The sequence below is a fragment of the Mauremys mutica genome, chromosome 10 (assembly GCF_020497125.1).
Source record: "Mauremys mutica isolate MM-2020 ecotype Southern chromosome 10, ASM2049712v1, whole genome shotgun sequence".
Classification (NCBI taxonomy): domain Eukaryota; kingdom Metazoa; phylum Chordata; order Testudines; family Geoemydidae; genus Mauremys; species Mauremys mutica.
This window is the reverse complement of record NC_059081.1, coordinates 12,637,105-12,660,263: the sequence shown is the minus strand read 5'-3', so window position 1 is coordinate 12,660,263 and position 23,159 is coordinate 12,637,105. Positions and strand designations below refer to the sequence as shown.

The window sequence follows — 23,159 nt, the reverse complement described above, 5'->3', positions numbered from 1 at the left end:
AACATGAGTTGCACAATACACGCTTATCAGTGCAGGCTATGTTCCAGTAAAGAGACAGGGAACCGGTGGAACAGCAAACTTTAAGTCCAAACTAAATACGGAGTTAAAAACCTTGAAAACAATAAAGCGGGAAGCAATCAGTCATTCTCCAAGCAGGTGCTCCCCAGAAAGAAAGGAAAACAAGAAACTACAGAGATGTGCTCTATTTTGCACCTTGGGTGGGCAAACGTATTTTCTTTCACTTCAGAGTATTGTTCAGGAGATGCTCAGTGTCTCTGGGGTGTCAGTATGACAAATTCATACTGACCTCACCATTGCTTTGTGTATTCACTGAGTTTTATTCTGTTGCTTTAAAAAAGGATGCATTTAAGAGCTGGTAAAAGGTAGGTAGCTTGACAGTCTCAGAGCCCTAAGTCCCCTATTTACCTACAGAACAGGTCCAAACTTTCTTACACTATCCTGGCAACATACCTCATTCCCGTGTTTAGTCTCCATGTGAATGTTTGGCCTGGGGAATCCTCAGCCTCTCTGCTAAAGTTACGCTTTGGCCGTGGGTGGGTCATTGGCAGTGGGCATCAAACCCAGGACAAGGAGCCTCTCTTGCCTGAGCTAAAAGCCCAGCTTTGTTATTGAAGGCTGTAGCAATCTCTATGGGTGGCCTAGCCACCACTCGAGTGGGACAGAACACCACGCTGAGTGGGTGGGTATTACATTAACAAGGGTGCAAATTGCGATGTGGCGCCTATCCGGCAGGGATTTGACTGAGAGAACCAAACTCCTCTCTCATCCCCCATGGTGCAGCCATCAGATGGTAACAACCTTCAGTCAATACCATCCTGGACTGGCTGAAACTAAAGGGTGAAATACTCTGCATCTTGTCACCAATCCTCTGAGCCATCCAACATCCTCCAGTTCGGGCATGTTAGGCAGTACTTGCGCTGGAGGTGGGGGTGTTTATGTTTAAATGTCATTCAGTGTGTTGCAGGTGCTATGTACATCACCGGGTTTGCAGAATCCATCTCCGACTTACTGGGTTTCAGTAGCACTTGGGCAGTCAGAGGAATTTCACTGGCAGTCTTACTAGGTCTGCTTGGAATTAACCTGGCTGGTGTTAAATGGATAATCCGTCTCCAACTCTTACTGCTCTTCCTGCTGGCTGTTTCTACGCTGGACTTTGTCATTGGATCATTCACGCACCTAGATCCAGGTAAAACTTCATGAATGCTTCATGTTTACAGTTGCAACAGAATTTAACAACAGAATTTATAACGTGTGTTAAATTTTGTTTTCCCCTTAATTTATGATTCTGTGAATTTAAAAGCTGGACAGAAATATAGACCAAAACTTCTAGAGGTGGATCCCTAAAGTTAAGCACCTAACCAGAGCCCCTGTTCTGCAAACACGTAGGGCATCTCTACAGCCTGAAGTCAACCTGTGTTAGGTTGACTGCAGTGGCTGATGTCCACGTAATTCTCCTTCTGTTGGAGGTGCGCATCCTCACCAGGAGCGCTTCCACCTACTGAAGAGGGACAGTGTTGGGGGAGGCTGAGAGCCAACAGCTGATGCAAGTAACGAAGTGTCTACACAGACACTGTGTCACCCTAACTTCACCAGCATAAGCCCTACGCCTCTCGTGGAGTTGGGGTTATGATGTCGGTGTAATAAGGCACTTACATCGGTGGGACAAGATTGTCGTTTGTACACTGACATAATTAGGCTGACGTAAGCTGCAACCTGGCCTAGGATACATCCCTAAACACAGGTACCAATGTTTGCAGGATTGGGACCATAAGTGCCTAACTTTGCTGCCTACATGTAGGTAACTACTTTAAAAAGTACTGTCTATAATCTTTTATTGAGTTCTTAGTTTCCAAAAGCTTTCTAACAATAGAAAAATGCCTGCACAGACAGAGTTGCTATGTCTGATGAACCAGTTTTTAAAAGAGTTGTATCCATAAAGATTAAGGATAACAAATTTACATTAAGAAGTTTTTCTTATCAGTTTAATGCCTGTAATGGCCTTTAAAAAATAAAACCGTCAGCCTATAACGAATTGCATGACAGCGCATCAAACAGTTTAGATAGTCTGGGCAATATTGTCTCATTTTTTCCCCTTGTGTGTCTGTCTCCCCCTCCTCCCCCCACCCCCCAGTGTGTGTGTCTATATTCATCTTCTGTCTCTTGTTTTAGATTGTAAATTCTCTGGGGGCAGAGACCATCTTTTTGTTCTGTGTTTGATTCTACAGCACTTAGAACAAGGGGTTCCTGGTCCATGACTGAGGCTCCAACGGGTTGCCATAAAACAAATAATAAATAAGAATAATAATCACCAGGAAAATATTCTACTTATAATGTAAAAACCCGATACATATTTGAAGAATAATTTTGAAAATTTTGTTTAGGTTCTTTTTAGATATGCCCTTAGTCGTCGTAATCAGCAATTGCTATCGGAGCTGGATGAAATATTAGCAAGAATATCCAAAATGCTTGAAATTTGAAAACTTTTGGCACTTCATTGTGACTTCAATATCAGTCCTCTTTTTCTGTAGCTTTTTGCACTGAAATGCACCACGTTTAGTAAAAATTGGTCTTATTTTCAAGCAAATATTGATCCGTTTACGAGCAAAGACATTTTCAGGATGACGGGTGTCCTGGTTAAGGAGGGGAATATTTTCTGGGATAAGTCTCTTAAGGCTGATTGTGGTCCAGGGTTGGAGACTGACATCGCTGCATTTAATAATAATCCCACAGTATGGAGCAATGTTAACCCTGCGACTTTCTCTAAGCCGGGGGTCATAGAAGCATATTGCATAATGTGATTGCAATGAAAGGAGTGGATGAATGCTTAAGTGACACTGACCACAAAAAAGTGCAATTATCCAAATAAACAGAAGGTGTCACTTTATCTTTGATTTCTCTCCATTCCCAAATGCACCAGTGTTCCTTTAATAAATGGATACAGTCCATTTTTCATTGTCCTTAGTTTTGATTTCAACATTAAAAAAATATATAACTGCTGGAACAGGGATGGGAAGATGTCACCTTGTAAATATCCGTAGCCCAGCTGGTTTGAGAGAATTTCACATCAAGCTATTTTGTGCTTGCAATGCTGATAGCAAGCATTGTTCTGATGTCACAGGCACAGGACTTAGACCTGAGAGAGAGCATTTTATGAGTCGTTGTAGGAAGGAGGCTCTGGGAAAACAATTTTTTTATTGCATCATAGTAAGTGTTGCAAAGTTAAACCTGCTTTACCACTCAACTGATGCTTGGAAAGAAAAGTAAATTGAGGAACGTTGTGGTAGGTACAGAAAATTGAGTTAGTGTGCTTTGCAAGAATAAAGGAGGCGGTGCTATATAACTAAAGAAAACATTAGGAGGATTCCAGAGTTGTTCACTGTTCAATTAACTTGCCTTGAGTAGAGGGGAACTGGGCCTAAAACTAGCCATCCTTTTTTTAATAAAGAGGAAAAAATAGATACAACATAAGAGAGAGACTATGGGTATGTCTACACTGCAAAAAAAGACCCATGGTAGCAAGTCTCAGAGCCCAGGTCAGCTGGCATGGGCCAGCTGCAGGTGTCTAATTGCAGTGTAGACATAACCAGAGAGGCTCAGGCTGGAGCCCAGGCTCTGAGACCCATCCCCTCGCCGGGTTTCAGAGCCTGAGCTCCTGCCCAAGCCCGAATGTCGACACTGCTATTTTTAGCCCTCTAGCACAAGCCTGAGTCAGTTAATCCAGCTCTGATACTTGCTGCCACTGATCTTTTTTTTTTTTGGAAGTGTAGACATACTTTATAGCAGGAGGACGAATATGGAACTGGAAGGAGAGAACAAAAGGAGGAATATAAGAAATAAAGAGAGAAAGAGAAAACATGCCCAACTTTACGGCTGGAATTTTTTATTCCTTTATTAGTTTTCCTTACATGAATTTATCTGATAGAAAAGAGAGAGGAGAAAGGAAGGGAGGTGGATGAGAGGTACCCAGTTTAGCAGTATGGAATCTACAGTATATCTGTGGCCTACTTGAGGAGAGGACAATTTTCCAGGTGAAGAAAAGTCTCTTAAGGCTGATTGTGGCTCAAGGTTGGGAGATGTGGGTCCCAGCACTTCATTCATAGAATCATAGAATCTCAGGGTTGGAAGGGACCTCAGGAGGTCATCTAGTCCAACCCCCTGCTCAAAGCAGGACCCAACCCAACTAAATCATCCCAGCCCGGGCTTTGTCAAGCCTGACCTTAAAAACCTCTAAGGAAGGAGATTCCACCACCTCCTTCCAAGCTCCCTGTCCCCCCAAAGTGTGCAGACTATATCTATTGGCTTAATGCTTGTTTTGAGAAGTCTTCATTTGTGTGATTTACAAATAACTTTATATATGAGAGACTTTTTTTTTTTTAGTTGTCTGAAAAGTGTATTCATTGGGAAGTCCTGCATTACCCCCGAAGGCCTCTGAGTGGTATCTTAGCCTTGATTGTAAGCACTAGGGCTTTGGAAAGAATCACCCGCTCTGTCTGGATTTCCAGCACTTCCTTTAAAGTGGCGTACATAAATTAGCCTTGATTGTGTCTGTTTACAGGAAGCCTTTCCTACAAGGCAACGTCTAATGATTTACAGAAGATAAATACAGATATTGATAAACCCAGCTGATGTTTTTCACACGTTCTGTTGGTTAATACATGATTTTGTAACTGCAAATAGAAGGACCCCGTTCAACTAGGCAATAGCTTTGCAAGAAATCAAATGGATGCTGTCTGGCTTTGAGGGAAGGGAAGTGTGTGGTGGTTTAAAGACAAATAAATTATCCTTGGCTTTGGTCAAAATACCAGTCTCAAGAATTACTTCCGCCCTTGATCAGTATTTTACAATCTTTATCTTCTTGATCAGTATCTTACATCTTCAGTATTTGTGTATAATCAACCTTTTGGAGTTTTAGTTCTGTTGCGGCTGGCTGCTAAGTTTGGTCACATGAGGATAGCTTGAGTAAGTAACAGGCCAGTAAGCTAGGTACCGAGGGTAAGAGAGAGGCACTGTGAGACACAGTGGTCTAGGGGATGAACATGGATTGGGAGTCGGGTTGTTCTGGGTTTTAATCCTGACTCTGACGCTTATTATCTTTAAGACACATGGCAAGTCACGCAACCTGTTTGGGCCACAGTTTGCCCACCTGTAAAATGGGGATGTGGTACTTGTGATATTTCTCCATTTCATAGACTTGCTAAAGGGACTGGTTATTGTCTGCACAGCACTTTGGAAACATGGAAGTGCTATATATTTTTTTCTTTGGATTTTTAATAGTCTACATGAATGCCCATCCAATAATAAGGGATGCCCTGGACGCTCATTTAAAAATATTATTATTAGGGCTGACAAGTGATTAAAAAAATTAATCGTGATTAATCACATGATTAATCGCACTGTTAAACTATAATAGAATACCATTTATTTAAATATTTTTGGATGTTTTCTACATTTTCAAATATATTGATTTCAGTTACAACACAGAATACAAAGTGTACAGTGCTCAATATTTATTTTTTATTACAAGTTTTTGCACTGTAAAAAAACAAAAGGAATAGTATTTTGCAATTCACCTAATACAAGTACTGGAGTGCAATCTCTTTATCATGAAAGTTGAACTTACAAATGTAGAATTATGTACAAAATAAACTGCATTCAAAAATAAAACAAAGGAAAATTTTAGAGCCTGCAAGTCCACTCAGTCCTTTTTCTTGTTCAGCCAATTACTCAGACAAATAAGTTTGTTTACATTTGCAGGCGATAATGCTGACTGCTTCTTGTTTACAATGTCACCTGAAAGTGATAACAGGCATTCTCATGGCACTGTCATAGCCGGCGTCGCAAGATATTTACGTGCCAGATGTGCTAAAGATTCAGATGTCCCTTCATGCTTCAACCACCATTCCAGGGGACATGTATCCATGCTGATGACGGGTTCTACTCAATAACAATCCAAAGCAGTGTGGACCAACACATATTCATTTTCATTATCTGAGTCAGATACCACCAGCAGAAGGTTGATTTTCTTTTTTGGTGGTTCGGGTTCTGTAGTTTCCGCATTGGTGTGTTGCTCTTTTAAGACTTCTGAAAGCATGCTCCACACCCCATCCCTCTCAGATTTTGGAAGGCACTTGAGATTGTTAAATCTTGGGTGAAGTGCTGTAGCTATGTTTAGAAATCTCACATTGGTACCTTCTTTGCATTTTGTCAAATCTCCAGTGAAAGTGTTCTTAAAATGAACAACATGTGCTGGGTCATCATCCGAGACTGCTATAACATGAAATACATGGCAGAATGTGGGTAAAACAGCAAGGGACATACAATTCTCCCCCAAGGAGTTCAGTCATAAAGCAATACTTAAACTAGTGTCTTTATTTCGTTCTGCTTGGACAGAGTTCCCTGGCTCTTCCCCCCCACCCCACTCCCCTTCCCTAAACTCATCCCCAGACACATATACACAAACAGCTATCAAATAGGATATTGTCCAAAAACTCACTCCTTTCCTGTGGTTTGCCCTTATTTTTAGATTTTTGAGGCAGGACTGTACTTGTATAAAAGGGGTTTTCTCAGCTGGACTTCCTTTCTCTAGCTCACTCTTCCTCAGAGAACCCCTCAGGCTTTTATAGCCCCGAGTGGGAGCTGAAGAGCTGGAGCTGGTCTGGTTGCCAGGGCAAGTCAGCAAATAGCCCTGCTCAGCCCCACAATGCTAAAGTCTGACCCCTGCTCACACTGATGTGAACTGCAGCCCAAGAACAGTTAACCGTTCATTAATTCACCTTATCAGGGTAAGAAATGTAGGCTGAGAATTTTCACAGTGGGTTAGCATAATTACTTAGTCCATAGGTTACTAAGTAGGGAAATGTTGCAGACCCCACTGAGGACAGTGATACCTGGTAATTGGTAATGCCGCAAGATCCTGGGGTGACAGTGGGCAGCAAATGAAAGATGAGATGTAATGTGAGATGGCAGAAAGTGTCTCTGTGCATTTCAGATGTCGCTGAAAGAGCACTAACAACCAGTATTGAGAGAAATAATGCAATGAAGGAGAACCAGTAAGATTATCAATTGATCGGTGTCAAGCTCCTTGCCTAGATATGAATGACTGGGAAGATAATGGTGGGAGGTATATGAGTTTTCCCATGCAACTGAGTCCAATGCTCTGCTGAGTGTTGCTGGCTATGTCACTCTTCCATTTTCTTTGGCAGTGGCAGGGCTTTCTATAGCTGCTCCATGGTACAGTCACCAGAGCCTCAATGTCCAGAAGTGACTAGAACTTTCTGAAAATCAGGCCCCTTCAAGGCACCCAAAATCACTAGTCATTTCTGAAAATTTGGAACCCATGGTCCTTGTATGAACATCTGCTCCAATAAAATATGGGGCTTGCTTAAAGTGGAGAGCCTTAGTGTGCTAGGGAGTAAAAAGTAGCCATATTGTCTTGCTAGTTGGACACTGTATTATTTTTACTGAGTCCAATATACCTGCCTCAGCACCAGAAAGTCCTGGTGCCCTTTGACCCCCTAATCAGGACTTGTGTTTGTTACAGTATTATTATATTTGTCTACATTGAACACCATTTTCTTTTTTGCCTTTGTCCTTTGTATTTGAATATTTACTTCTTGGGGATCATACATTTCAATATTCGTCTCTATTTGCTCCCCACAAAAAATATACAATAAAGATAGAAGACTGCTGCGGAATACGTGATCCCTTCTTCAGAACAATATGCAAAGCCTTTTGGCCTTTATGCATAGAACATTAGAGTCATGGAAAAAGAAGATAAGGCCTCTGTTAATGCCCTACTTTTATTTTCCTAGCCTATCTCTAGTAATTTTTGTGGAGGGTTACTCCCAAATACTCCCTTCAAATAGGCGCCTGTTTTCCTGTTTTGGCAATTGCTTTCAGGTATTCTGTGAAAACAGAACTACTGAGGGAGTAAATAAAAAGGGTTGGTGCTGTGGGAGCGGGGGGTTGGAGGAGAGGAGATCTGGTGTTAATTTTGTCATGCTTCGTTCCTTTTTTGAGATGCAAAGAACAGCAGTTTACGTTGAAATGGTGATGGTTTTGCAATTTTTAAATATCTAATGTTCCTTTAAAAGAAAATGTGTTCTCTTTGTTCTCGGTGTTCTCTTTGGCTGTGACTGCAAATTACATAATTAAACCCAGCGTGGGCTAGTGGTGTGAACTTCAGACTGGGAGTTGGTTCTGCCGCCAACTTCTCTGTGTGACCTTGAGCAAGTCACTTAACCTCTCTATGGAGAGGACCCTACAGTGCTAGGGTGGATCAAGGCCTGTGGCTTTTCCCCATCTGTAAAATGAGGTTTCATTTCATAAGAGATGCTGTGAGACATTAGTGGTGGGGTTGAAAGTGCTTTTAGGTGCGCAGCTGAGGTGCTACATAAACACACTATATTATCCTATTGCTATTTCCAAATGTATCACTGTTAGGATGATTCTCTTTGGAGTTATTCTTCAGATAAACCACATCCCTGTTGTCACTCATTTTGGTTTTAGTATTTTGAAACTAGCTTTGCAAAACCTGGAAAAAACATTTGTTCTCCCTTTTCTTCGAAGGGCGAATTATTTGAAGGCTTTTTATCCCCTGGGCTTCCTGTAACAGGACTGGGAGAAGTGACATTTGTTAGTCAGCAGCACTGCAGCTGGCTAGCTATAAGAGGAGGGGAGCCTCTCATGAGCCATTTCGCAGACAGGGAACCTACCACCGTCAAACTGAGTTCTCTGTTGTATAAACATCCCATCATTGTAAAGATCCTTAAAATGGTGTCTCAGGGGCTTTGGTGGACTGAGATTTTTTTTGTTTGTTTGTTTTTTTAAAGAAATTATCACAAAAAATTTAAAAAAAATCAAAGAATAAAATAACCCTTTTTGTCTACATGTTTTTTTTTTTTTTGGGTGTAAGGGGCGTGCCCCATTTTGAAAGAGAGGTACGGGAAGGATGTGTGTGTCAGATGATGATGTGTAGCTAATCCCACAGGCTTTATCCAGCCTGATTGCTGACTTCCTGGCTTGAAACACATCTGGAAATTGGCATCAAATTCTGAGTAGAAATCACTGAAGAAACGGCAACAGAAAATCCCACTTTGCTACTGAACAAGGTAGACACAGTGGTGAATAAAGCAGGAGACTGCTAATGCGATCTTTATTTATTAAAACACACGCGGTTGCTTTACCCAGGTTTTTCCAATTATAGCACATTGAATCAGCATGACATCACTTTTGACCATAGGCCAGTCTATTCAACAGTCTGGTGAAGAAATTTATTAACTGGTTACCTGCCAATTGTCTGGGATAGGAACTGAAGTATAGATGTGTTTTTAAAAAGTGATAACATTGTTAAGATCCTTGTTTAGATACTGACAGGAAGGTTACACAGGTCTGTATAGTCTCTGAAGTAAGTATTTAAAGAGAGAGGTTTTTAAAAAAAATTGATCCATAACTTTTTTGAGGGGCTGGAGTTATCACACTTGGACTCTCCCACTCCTATGTAGGTTTGGAGCCTGCGTCTGTCTCTGCTCATTTTCCAGCCCCCACTGTACAGCCACTGCTCTGATTGTATTGAACAACACTGTGTTTTGTTGTGATGGTGTCTGTAGGGTGACACACAGACAGAGATTTATTACAACAAGCTGCCCTTTATGGACCCAGTCCTGTGAGCTTTCAAGCACCTCCTGCAAGTTGCCATGTGCCGTCATTTCCCACTGATTTCAGTAGATGACGTTCATCGATTTTTTGAGTGCAGAAGGGACCTTTGTGATCATCGAATCTGTCTGAGGCACAGTGAGGTGAAGGGACATGCCCAGGGTTGCACAGCAGGTCAGTGGCAGGGCTGAGAATAGAACTTAAGGTGTCTGATTCTGACTCCAGTGCCTTATCTGCTGGACTATGCTGCTCTTGAGGGTCCTCAGTGGGATCAGGGCCTTATATAACAGTGCTGTTGGTGAGTGACTTTCTTTTGACTTGGATTTCTCCCCTTAAAAATACCAAAAGGTCATGTTTAGGAATAGTTACTCAAAGATGGGTGAGGTCCAGACTGCACAGAAGTCCCTAGGGGTCTTGCCATTGACATCCGCGGGGCCAAGATTTCACCTACCATGTCTGTTTAGGCAAAATAAGGTGAGAGAAATGAAATAAAAACGCCCAACCGTCTGTGCAAAAGATGATTAGTAATTAAATATTGATATTACAGTAGAACTCAGATGCAAAGTGAGTCGCCCCCTGTCTGTTCATTCTATTATCACACTTAGCTATCAGCCCCTGCCTTCGCTCTGCCAATGGTGCCAACCTTGATGGGCCACCCGTCTCCTGGTCCTCAAAAACCTCAGCACTTTCTCCAGTGTCATCTCCCAAGTCTGGAAAAAGTTCTCCATCTGCGTTCCTAAGGCAGCCATCATATTCTCCATTTAAACCCTCCCTTAAAACTTGCTTCTGCCAGCATTTATAGATTTTTTTTGAGGTCGGAGGGGACCATCAGATCAGATCATCTGCTCAGACACAAGCCATAGAATTTCTTCCAGTCGGGCCTGTAGTGAGCCCAAAACCTGTGTTTCGCCAAAGCATGTCTTTCAGAAAGGCATCCGGTCTTGATCTTAATCTACCACTCCTTGTGGAAGTGTTTTCCAGTGCTTAGTCGCCCTCACTGTTTAATATATATATATAAATGCCTGTAAGTCACTCCTCCCTGGCTTTGGTTAGACAAGTAGCAAGCTGTGACTTCTGCTCTTCCCCTCAGCTCTGCTTTTTTTGTCACCTCATCCTTCAAATCCCTCCACCCCATTTGTCTGTTTCATCTACCTGTTGTGTCCTGCCTGACATGTACGTTGGGAGCTCTCAGGGGCAGGGACAGTCTTCCTTGTTGTTTGTCTGTATGGTCCCTCGCACAATGGGGCCCTGATCCTTGATTGGGGGTTGTGGGTTCTACCATACTACAAATAGATGGTGATAACAATGGGAGGTGGAGAGAGGCTACAAGCAAGTATATACAGTTGTTGCAGTGATTTATATACATGTACACATTTGATTTTTTTAAACAACATATAATCAAACTAAATATGTACTTTTCCCAGCTGCCCCTCCATCTGGCCGTCAGGGGCTGACTGACTTCTCATGGGCTTGTGGCACGGTTGTGTTTTGAGGAAGGAGAGGGTAATGGCCTAATGGATTAGTTCATGGAGGGAATTCCATGCATGGGGCAGCACGGAAGGGAGCACGGCCCATGTCTCATCACTAATCCTCTTAATTATCCATACAGGGCATGTCTTCACTGCAGAGTTAGACTCATAGACTTTAAGGTCAGAAGGGACCATTATGATCATCTAGTCTGACCTGCACAATGCAGGCCACAGAATCTCACCCAACCACTCCTGTAACAAACCCCTAAGCTATGTCTGAGTTATTGAAGTCCTCAAATTGTGGTTTGAAGACCTCAAGCTGCAGAGAATCCTCCAGTTAATCTGGGCTCTTACCCAGATTTTAGCCCAAAGCCCACTACTGTCTACACACAAAAACCTGTGGTCTGTGTTAGGAGGTTCTTTAAGCCCAGGCTAGCTAACCCAGCTGGGCGTGGAGGGTAGAGCTGGGCTCTCTTTTAACTCAAGCGGGAACCCACCCACTTTGCAATGAGGATGCAGGCTAAATTGATCGGGTGCCGGTAGCCCTCCAGTGACTTCCCACAGGCCAGAAAAGTTCCCCCACAAGGTACTGGGAAAGAATCCTAGAGAATCTCAGCACAAAGAACCATGGGTTATGCTCCCGGACACACGTGGACAAGTGCAGAAACAGTGGGGACACAGTAACGTGGCATTGCAGTGGGGGACCAGGCTAATGGGTATCCTCTGGAGTCAAGACATGCCTTTATACATTGCGCAGAGAGGGTGATAGTTTGGATGCCCGCTTGAGTGTGTCCTCTCAGTATCCCTGTTTAATGGCACCTGTGTTTGCAACTTCTAATGTCTGAAGGTTCATGTGAACCAAGCTGTGAATGGAACAGTGTCCTGAAGAGAGGTTTGATGGGTCTAGGCTCAGTCATGAGCCAGTCGGTGTGCTCTTTCTGGGGGAACGGGGACAGAGAGGGCACCGCTATACTCCTGAGCAGGGGCTACCTGCATTCAGCTCACAGCACAGAGGGGGCACCTGGTGGGTAGTGGGCAAGCAGGGAGTGGGCAGAATCTTGACTTCATCCCCTCCAACATGCATGCTTGAGCCAGTACATCTGGGAAGTAAATTGTGCCAGGACAAAGGTTACGTCCCTGGAGTGAGAAGGTAACCAGGGACCAAATTATGAGACTCTGAGTCACAATTCAGTCCCTGCTGCACTCTTGTGGCAGCACCACTATGTGCTGTTCTTTGCTTAGGGGAGAGTGGGAAGGACTCCTGTTGTGTGTTTGTATACAGTGCCTGCCGCAATGCAGTCCTGTGTTGGGCTGGTGCTCTGCATGCTACCGTCCGTGACACAAATGATTAATAACTGCGCTAGCGGAGGTGAGTTTGTGGCTGACTCCCGGGAATGGCTGTTGGTGATGGTACCGAGCTTTTTTCCTGGTGTTCTTTGTGCTGCTACCTAGTTAATTTTGACAGGAACTTCTGTCGTCGCCCGATTGAATATAGAGGTGGGACTTGCACTCCCACTCAGACACCTCAGTTAGAGCCTTAGAAGGAGCCAAGAGTGTTGAATCAGCTAACAATAGCTGTCGTACGAAGAGGATATTTAAATTTAGAAAAACGGGAATTTGCTTTGCTTTCTTTATTCTTAATCTCTGCTTTTGTTCATGGGATGGGAGTTGGTGGATAAAGTGGGCGGGACAAAATATGCCTGTAAGTTCCATTCACTGTTCTCTGCCTTTGGCCTCTTTCATCCTGCTTATCAAGATGCACTTCTTTTTCCTCTTCAGTCCTGTTTTTCATTTTAATCTGTCTTTATCCTCTTCACTCATTTAATGCTTTCCCAGGTGGGAAGTCCAACCATTAGTTTTGCAGAAATTTCGTCTCTGTCCATATTCTTCTCTCTCTTCTCTGTGTTGGTTTTTTTGGGGTCTGTTTTTTCCAATTTCACGGAATGCTCCATATTTCATGTTCTTTTACTTCCTACTGGATAGCCTGCCCCACTCTGCTACACACATGAGTAGGGACTGCAGGATCGACCAGACTAGGCCCTGATTCAGCAATTTATTTCATATGGGCAGAACGTCATTGAAATCAGTGGGGCTCTGCATAGCCCTGCAAATACACACCAAGTGACAGACTCAAGGCTCTAAACTTTAAAAAGCGTCTGTGTATTGCTGAAAAAAACCAACCCAACAGTATCCGGTGATTTTTCCCTTCCTTCATAAATATATAGCACGTAGTACATGTGTGACCTTGGCCTCGTCACTTCACCTCTCCCTCCCTCTCTTCCCCATCTCTAAACTGGGGATGGTAATGCTTGACCTGCCTTATAAAGTGCTTTGGGGCCGATGGATGGAAAGCCCTATGTTAAGTGATAACTATTATTAGTATATATCAAACCAGTCATTGTACAGAGATGCTAATGAGAGCTAGTCACCATGGAAATAACATTGGCAGCATTTGCCACTTCAGCTTTGAACTTCCTTGTCTCTGTCAGTGCTACTTGTGCCATAGTGTCGGATATAATTTTTCCTTGTGCTTTTTAAAATAAATTCTGTTATAGTTCCCCCTGCCCCTCGTCTTTCTCTATAGCTGCAGTATATTTAGTACTAGAAGCCAAACAAGGTTAAGTAGTTGAAGGGAAATGTTTACTGTCCTATAATCTCTACTTTCCTCCTCTTCATTATGTTTAAATGGGGCAATTAAATAAAACCAAAATCACTTTTTCTTTTTTGTATACTAATGATTGTTTTTAAATTAATGAGATCTTTTATGTTGCATGATTTCATTCCTCCAGTGTTCCACCCCAGTGGTGACTCCACTGTTTTGTGGCCCAGCCTTGCCTAAGTAATTTAATTTATTTTCTTTATGAAAATAATTTCCAAATATTAAATTATTTCTCCAGCTGCTTCTCTTTTCTTTTTTAATTTGATTTCCTGTCCTACAATCAGCAATGGATCGAAAACAGTGCGTGGGGCATTTGGTTCCTAGCTGCACTGTGGAAAATATCATTATAATTAATAATAAATTAATACAGTTACTAAACCAATTACTAATTAGAGTAATAATTACAAATGGCCAGTTAGAATACCAATTGAGCCAACAAGTACTAATTACCAAACCAATTAGAATGCCAATTAGCAGTTAGAATACAAAGTACCAATGACAGTACTATTTTACCAATTACAGTACCAATTACCCATTCATATTGTGAAGTCACAATATAACATAATGTTATGACCTGACAAAAATGACATGATATTATAAACTACAATGTAATATAAGTTTGAATTAATAAAATTAAAATGTAATTTTTTGACCTTATGTAAATTAAATGTCATTTTGATGTTTCCAAAATTAAATTCAGAATTTTGTTCTGCAGGGAATTTCAAAATTTCAGTTTTTGGTTCTGGTTTAGAGCGATTTTTTTTTTTGTTGAAATTTCAGATTTTCCCCTGGAAATTCGAGGTTCTAACCACCTCTATTAACTATATCGACAGGGATGTTGTGAGGCTTGTTTCATTACTGTCTATGAAGTGCTCTGATAGTATTGTGAGGAGTGCAGCATTTGATCTGCGTTTCTCTCCACCTACATTCTAATCCCCACCTTGTCTCTTTACTTCTCAAACCCCAGTGTTCTTCAAGAAGTCAAGACAGGACAAGAACATACAGGTATCAGTGTGTTAATGACCATGGTTAGTATTTCAGTATAAGCATCCACTACTCTCAAAGCATCTGCTTAGAGAAGGGCTCACCGACATCAGAATTACCACAGAGCTCACCAGAGCTAGTACATGCTTAAGGTGATAATATAGACTCTTGGCTTTCAAAAGTGCGGAGCACTCTGCACCTTCCATTGACTTCCATCAGTTCAGTGGGAGAGGCAGAGAATGCAGCATTTTGAAAATCAGGTCACTTATTTAGGAAATTGAATAGGAAATGTGGAGCCTAACTTTCTTTTTAATTTTTTTAAGTCTTGGCCAGAACCTTTTTTAGCAGAAGGTCTGAGCAGGGCTGGCTCTAGGTTTTTTGCCACCCCAAGCAAAAAAAACCAACAACCACCCGGAATGCCACCCCTGGAATTGTGCTGCCCCAAGCACATGCTTGGTTTGCTGGTCCTGGGTCTAGAGCTGGTCCTGGGTCTGAGTAGTGTAACCATTTAATGAAATGAAGACTACTGATTGATATCTCAATAGGGCCAATGCAACCCAAGAAGTAACCAAGCTGAGAGAGAAAATCAGGTCCAGTATAAATGGCTTCTTTAGGTGGCTGCAGTGAGTTGAGTCTATTTACTGGTGGAGTTTGATGGCTAAAGAATCTGAATCCCACCTGTCCTAGTCATCATGGTCTTCAAGAAAAACAAATGATGGGGACTTCGCCATAACCAAGATGAACTTGCCAAACTCCCTGAGGTGCATGGTGGTTGGTACAATGGGAGACAATCCTAATGCTTACTTTTGTTATTCATACAAGAGACAGATATTCACCAAGTCCCTGTTTTTACCCAAGGCTCGTGCTCACCCAGACAACCCTGGGATACTTCTATCCTTGTATGCTGAATTACTGAAAACCCTGGAGTGAACAATTCCTCCGCTCCAGCCAGGTCTCAGTAATATCCATCAGAACCACTACACCGTCCAATATAAAATCCCTTTAAAGGTCTTACTACTGGACAGCAAGTAGCAATGGGATTTTAACCTGCTTTTATTTTGACTAATATTAAGTTATTTCTTCATCCAATAAACAGTTCTTCATACTGTAAATATTAATGTATTGTCCTTGGAGGAAATATAATATGAAGAGGTAGAGTGACCTTGTGGTTACAACAAGGGGCCTGAGTTCCCTGCTCAGTAATTAATCCACCAGGTGAGCTTTGGTGAGTCACTCAAACTCTTATTACTCAGTTTCCCCAACTATTGAACAGTGATAATACCACCTGCCTCAGAAAGGTGTTGTGGGTCTTAGTTAAATGCTGATCAGGCATTTAGAGATCCTCTGGTGACATGCTGTAGAAATGCACGCAAAATCTAAAGTGTTACCGTGTATTGAAACCTGCGTTGAACTGCAAAGATGCAGCATGCTGCATTTTTAAACTTTGCAAAGAGTGTCCTGTTTAGTCATCATAAAACATGCACAGCGAGTGTTTTCCCCTTAAAGCGCTGGCAGTCTACGCACTTGTTAACTTGTTCGTTCTACATAAAAATATTTGTATATTTATTGGGGGCTGACTCATCCTCCTGCTACAATTTCACTGGCTGCAATTAGAGCAACCCCAGTCTCACTGCATGCGCATAGTACAGCTTGTCTGAAGTGTGACCTAAATACAGTACCACATTTTCCTCCTTGTTGACATTGGCAGTGGCCAGAACGACAGGTGCAGTAAATTTCCAACCTTTGGCAGCTTTTGGGAGAGGGTTAATTCTGGGATCCCTCACAGCCAATAGCTGACAGGAAGTTGTATTGTGTGTTGACTTTAAACAGGAGGTTTGGGAGATCAGTTCAGAATCAGAAAACAGTGACTTGGACGGAACAAACAGTCACTGCTTCAGAAGGGTGGTGATTTCCTTTTGGGTAAACACGTCATTAATCTAAGGGAGCACATTCTTTTCCATCAAAAGATAAGGAATCCAAATAGCCTTTCTTAGGGCTTGGTCTTTTTAGATTGTTTTAACTGTGGCTTTTTCTGCTTCAATTACAGACTTTATATAATCTTTCATTTTGGGTTTGCCCTGCTTATTATGGGTGTAGGAAAAAATCTCAGACCAGGTTTTTCTTTCTTTCTTTCTTTCTTTCTTTCTTTCTTTCTTTCTTTTTCTTTTCTTTCCGATTCAGTGATTCTCCCCCCCCCCTATTTTTTTTGTTTTTTTACAAGAAAAATGGTGATGCAGGGTTGTTCTGGGGTTTTTGTTTTTTTTTGATTGCTTATAAGTGTGCTGTGTTTGAGCCTGAAGTAAATTGTTTGTCCTACTTTATAACCTGCCTGGGAAACCGGGTTTCTAATAAATGCTGTCAGCTTCTCCTTTTATCATTAGTACACTTTGAATAGGAAAAAATAGCAGTCAGATCCTCTGTCTCTCTCTCTTGTTTCTGATTTCATCTAGCAGTGTTCAAGACACTTATCCTAGAATGGTGTCTTTCACGTTGGCCAGTGGGGTGTTGTAAGGGGCCCATTGCGGGGCTCAGGCCTCAGCATGGGTAAAGGGAGACATCATTAGCACATAGGACTCTTGAAGGGAATAGGGTTCCGTGTGGATGTGACAATCCACCTGCAGCCTTGGGACCTAAAATTCCATTTCATCAGGATCTGCAGAGTATCCCCACGTGTCCTCAGCCATAATTAGTTTTAATAAGAACGCAGACAAATAATGCTAAAATAAGTATTTTAATGAGTAGTGTGAATTGAACTGAGAGTTAAGAAGTAAATTATGTAGTAATCCTATATTCCTTCCCTGCCGCTGTAAAGACAAATGTGTATTTAGCACGTCTGGCAACACGGCTCCCTTAACATTGGTTAGAGCCAGGCACAGTAGGCCCCAGTCCTACCAAGACTTCAAGCAGCTTCTGTGAAGTATTGAGCTTCCTTAACGCCTCTTGACTTCAGTTAGGGCTTGGAAGGGGCTGAGCACCTCTGCGCTATTGGATTGAGCTTGTGCAATTGCTGTGCAGTCTTCCCCAGAGACCTTTCTCTGTACTTCTGTGGCCTTGCACCACTGTTCTAATTATGTCGTGGATATATTTTGTCCTTGCATCGATCAATCAGGATTTATTTAAATAAAATAAAGCTCCGCTGCTTTTTCCAGGCCTAGGTCTTCCCCAAGTAGTGATTTGCACTCTTGCCCTAATGCTATGACAGCTTTGAGACGTAGGCAGTTGTTCGTGGGGCACCCGGGATATCACCAGACTCTGTTTCACTTACAACCTAAAGCTGGGATTTGAACCCAGAACTCCAGAGGTGAGTGGCAAATGGACTAACCCAATCCACCAGCTGGCTCACTGTAACACTGTGTGCTTAGCCTTTTGTGTAGTGTCTAGAATTGCAGTGCATGTGCTTGTATGAACGAATACCGCTATAGTAGTATATGGGGTTATATTACTCGCTATGGTCCATTCAGTGATCTGAAAGCATGCATGAACTAACACTTCCAAACTTTGTTTGTATTTATGTTTATGAGGTTGTTTTGGGGTTAATGGACTGCAAAGCAGCAGCCTAAATTAGTGCTAGTAATGTCAGCAAAGAGTCCTGTGGCACCCTATAGATTGGACCATAAGCTTTCGTGGGGGAATACCCACTTTGTTGGATGCATCTGACGAAGTGGGTACTCACCCATGAAAGCTCATGCTCCAATACGTCTGTTAGTCTATAAGGTGCCACAGGACTCTTTGCTGCTTTTACAGATCCAGACTAACACGGCTACCCCTCTGATGCTAGTAATGGGTTGACTCACAAAAGGTGTTAACATATTGTTTTGGATAAAGCTTCTGGTAGTTCGGATCCAAATGTGTCCAGCACTGTTTGGTTTGGAATCTCACATGATCAGGCTTCTTAGTAAGATTTTTGGATCCATATACAGTGGCTGGAGGCGTGGAATGCAGCAGCAAATAAAAAAAATAAAATAATAATAAAAATAATAATAAATAAGTTGTATGCTGAATGTGGCAGGGCGCAAAGCTGGTTGCAACCAACCAACAGTGGCTAGTGCACACTCTAGGGAGGAGGAAATGCACTATGATCCCTCTTTCAACCCTGCAGGTCCCATCATGGCATTGTCCAAGGGAAAGCAGTGGCAGGCAGCAGCTGGGAATTACGTTACCCTAACTCAGCTAGCATATGCCACACCTACTGCTGTCTGTGGGGAGGGGTTGCCAAGTTTTAGTGGATCTGGCCCCAGCATAGTAGTTTTAATCCACCAGTGCCTGTCAGAAAATGTGATTTAAAGCAGAGTTTCTTGCACTTCTAGAGCAAATCAGGAAGTGCAAGGATGTCTGCTCAACGCTGTTTGAAAAATGTTAAAACTTGTTTGAATCTCAGTTCTGGTTTGGCAAAGATTTTGTTTGTGCTTCATCCAGTCTGGCTCACCTGGCAACTCATCTTTCCCTTTTGAATTGGTCTGTTTTACAACTCAGCAATAGCGGAATGCAGCTTCTCCTGTAACATTTGTGGGCTTGAAGAGGAAAAAAAAGCCCGCTTGCGCTTATGCCTCCTATACCAAGTTTCAGGCCACAGTGAATTGTTACAGTGAAGTTATCCCTGAATTTAGGGTTATTCAGTAGAAACTCTGACACTCAAGTCCATTCAGCTCTGCATCTCTCTCTGCTCTTTTTTCTTCCAACTCCCTCCCACTTCCTGTCCTCCTCCCAATCCTGCCTCCTAAACACTGTTTCTGTATTCTTCTCTCATCTTTGCTCCCTCATTCAGAGATCTCCCTCCATGTCCTGCCTGTAACAGGTTGGCAGTATTTGCTGAAACACCCCACACAGTTATTTCACAGATGTTACTGGGAAAAGGGTTACATAAGTTCTACTAACTTTCTGAGATAGGTGTTAGTCCACCTGGGTATAAGGGAGGCCGAAGTGACTCCCTCATGAGAGAGGATCTAGGGTGCGGGCTAAGTAGTGACAAGGGCGGAGCCCGAGGAGCAGCCCACCTTGGGGATGTTTGAGCTGGACTTTATTTTATTGTTAATTTCACTGTTAACAAAGCCCAATCATAGAAAGGTGACTGGGGGGGGGTGAGGGTGGGAGGAGTAGGGGTTGTCTTTTGACTTTGCAGTGTGTAGACTTTGTTTTTTGGAGCAGGTTGGGAAAGGCACTTACAGTACCATTCATTTTCCTCCTTGGATCCCACACATCTTCACCACGGCCTTTTGGTCATGATAACTCACCAGAGATCTATACCATTTCAAGTGACCTTCACAGTTGGCTGAACTTTTACTGTTTGTGTCTGATTTAGATTAGCAGGGAGGGACAGTGTCTTCCTCTATGTTTGTGCATGTCAAAGGAGATTATAACTGAATAATAATCTTAACTAAAGTAGCGTGAATGGCACCTGCTCTGGGTCTGCCTCAGTTTCAAAACTGTCATCATAACCAGTGGATCATGAGATCATCTTGGCTGTCATCTGCACAAGAACTAAATCCAGTTGTTTATGTAAATTGGAAGGCAGGGACAAAATGTTAGCAAGCACTTGTGCCATGATCTCCACTGTGATTTGTAGCATGAAACCCAACAAGCAAATGAATTACAGAAACCATTTACGGATCTTCAGGAATCCATGTGCATGCAAGTTGTTTTTCTTCTAAGGATTAACCCTGGATGGGAGCTCATCCACTCAGATGTTTGGAAACTAATCCCTAGCACTGTGTTAGAAGATCACTGTGAGTAACACTGGGCACAATTAAGAGAATACTCTTGACTTTTTCTTGGTGAAGAAAAATGTTGCTTTTCTGTTATGGGCTATGGGTATAATTTTTTAGTGCGTTTACTGCGGGTTTGAGCTGCATAGCCCCAGTGAACGGAAGTCCTACATGTATTCACCTCACAGGCGGTGGTGGTGCAAGCTTCTCCACACCAGACCTCAGCTCTGACATAGAAGGATCAGTACCAGGAAAGGAGAGGGTATCTGACTCTCCATACTTGAGTCCGTCTTTTGCCCCTCTGGTGGGGTTTTCAATAGGATACTGTACTTGTACTGGTTTTGTGCTGGGGATACTAGTCTTCTGGAAACTAGACCAGACCAAATTCATTTCATATAGCTCATCCAACATAGCAACAATCTCTGGGTACCACCAGCCTGACTGGGCTTGTAAGGATGACTTTGTGGTGAAAGGACGTAATACCACAACTAGAACTGAGTGAATTTTTTTGGATGAATAGGGATTTCCCCCCCCTGAAAAATGTAACATGAATTTGCCTAATAATTTTGGACAATTTTTTTGGGGGGGAAGGGGCCTTTAGATACCATTTACAAAATGCAGGGAGGAGCATCACCTTATAACTTTTAACCCAGTGGTTAGGGCATTCACCTGGGATGTGGGAGACCCATGTTCAATCCCCCCACCCCCATCTGATGAAGAGAAAGGATTTGAATGTGGTTCTTTCATGGCGTAGGAGAGCGTTCTAATCACTGAGCTATGGGATATTCTGGTATGGGTCTGTCTCAGCCTCTCCTGTGAATAAAATACTTGAATAGTCATTGGGCCAGAGAGAATGAGAGCAAGTGAACATGACTGTATAGCCTGGTGGTTAGGCACTCACCAGGCAGGTGGGAGACCCATATCCCTGTTCCAAAAAACATGTAATTATTTATACACGGTGCAGGAGACATTGAGAGAGACCCGCACCCCCAATGGCTAGGCACTCTCCAAAATGCTGCTTCATGAAGACTGAGGACTTTGCAAGTGTTTTGGCAATGGTGATGAAGAGGAACAGGGCCGACTTTAGTGAGGAAATAGACAGGATTTAGTGATTGAAGAAGGAGAGAAATAGAGAAGAGGAGATAATTACTCTAGCATTGTACAGTTATGCTGAGGCTCTCCTAGCCCCACATCTTACCCTCCAGGATCCTGAACATTCTAGAGTCAGGCCCAGAAAACATCCTGCAAGAAAAACTTGCTGACTGTTCCAGTGAGGAAAATCCAAGCCAGGTACCACTTTGTGGTATTTGGCATGGAAACATGGTGGTTTATTTTATTTTTTTTTAAATCTCACGGTCTTCCAAGAACCTCAGCATCCACCTTTATGCATAAATCTCTAACCACAAGTACAGCGTAGTAAGTGACGGTCATTTGGTGGAATGTTCTTTAAGGTAGTTTTCACTTGTGCATGATTTAGTTCTGTGGTCAATCCTGCCTCCCTGCCAGGGTTTGCTTAACTTTAAGCTTATGAGTAGGCTTTTTGAATCTGGCCAAAACTTGACTAATTTGTAATGAGCTCCAGGTTGCATAAAACTTGGCAGGGCAGATATCCTTTATGTAGTTGCATAATGGGCTGACCCCAAATAACCACTGCTTGCTGGCAGGGTCTCCAAATCAGTCATTTTCCAAGATCTTAAAGTGCTAGGCGGAAACCTCAGGCTCTGCACACGGTCAGCCCACTAAGGTGTGTCCTGTGTTCTCGAGCCCCGCGTCTCGAAGCTGACTCAAGTATTTTTCTGTTCTTCAAACTGAAAAAGCCCAACTGTTAAAATTGTCCAAGGGTGAGGAGAAACAAAGCTTCCAACGTCAGCATTTAGAGCTCAGTGAGGGAGCTTCTCCTCGCCTTCGGAGAGTGAAGTGTTGAGAGTTACGGATGCTTTCTGTTTCCTTTCATAATATACCACACAATGTGGGCAAGGGATCTGAGTACAGTGTGAGCTAAATCCTGTGCCTCCTCCATTCTCCTAGGGATCCAACCAACTCCTTCCCTAGGCATGACTTTTTCTCAAAATCTTCTCACCAGGAGCCATAAATGAAGCTGAAAGCAAGTTAGTTCTCAGCCTTTATTTGGACTGTAGCTGACATCCTTTTGTTTCTATACAGTGTGTCTGTGATTGTGGCTGGTACCATAATAGCAGTGGTAAAATGGTTAACACCCCCTCCAAGATCCAAGAGCGAGGGCACACAATGGTCCACAAGGACATAAAATAAGACCCAGCGCTGCTCTCTCTTTCAGATTTGAGGGTGAGGATGATGCTGGTCAGGGATAACCTTCCTCAGTAGGCATTTTGTATTCATCTGCCAAGGCAAATGGAAGAACAAACAAATAATATGACTGTTATACAGCACACCCACAGTGCACAAGATACTTCACAAAACAAATACAGAGGCCGGGTCTTGCAATCCAAGATTTGATGTGTTGCGGCGAGTGACCGTAACTAATAAAGAGGGGGAAGATTGGATGCAACGCGGGGAAAAAGCACAAGGATCACTAACGTTCTGTGCATTTATAAATAAATTAGATGCAAGTGACTGGCCTATTGCCAGTGCAGCCCCCAGTGTTCAAAGTTTGGGCCCCTCTTACATAAGGCCAACCAACAGACCATGCCA

At 42.7% G+C, this 23,159-nt stretch overlaps 1 protein-coding gene across 5 annotated transcripts in view; it reads left to right on the top strand.

Annotated features, from left to right (window-relative positions):
• SLC12A8 (solute carrier family 12 member 8) overlaps positions 1 to 23,159 on the top strand; it is an 83,075-nt gene that overhangs the window by 18,490 nt on the left and 41,426 nt on the right. For all 5 annotated transcript variants that reach the window (XM_045031757.1, XM_045031756.1, XM_045031755.1 and 2 more), the window contains exon 5: positions 976 to 1,207. In XM_045031757.1, coding sequence (XP_044887692.1) covers positions 976 to 1,207 — 232 coding nt within the window. The remainder of the gene's footprint in view (positions 1 to 975; positions 1,208 to 23,159) is intronic.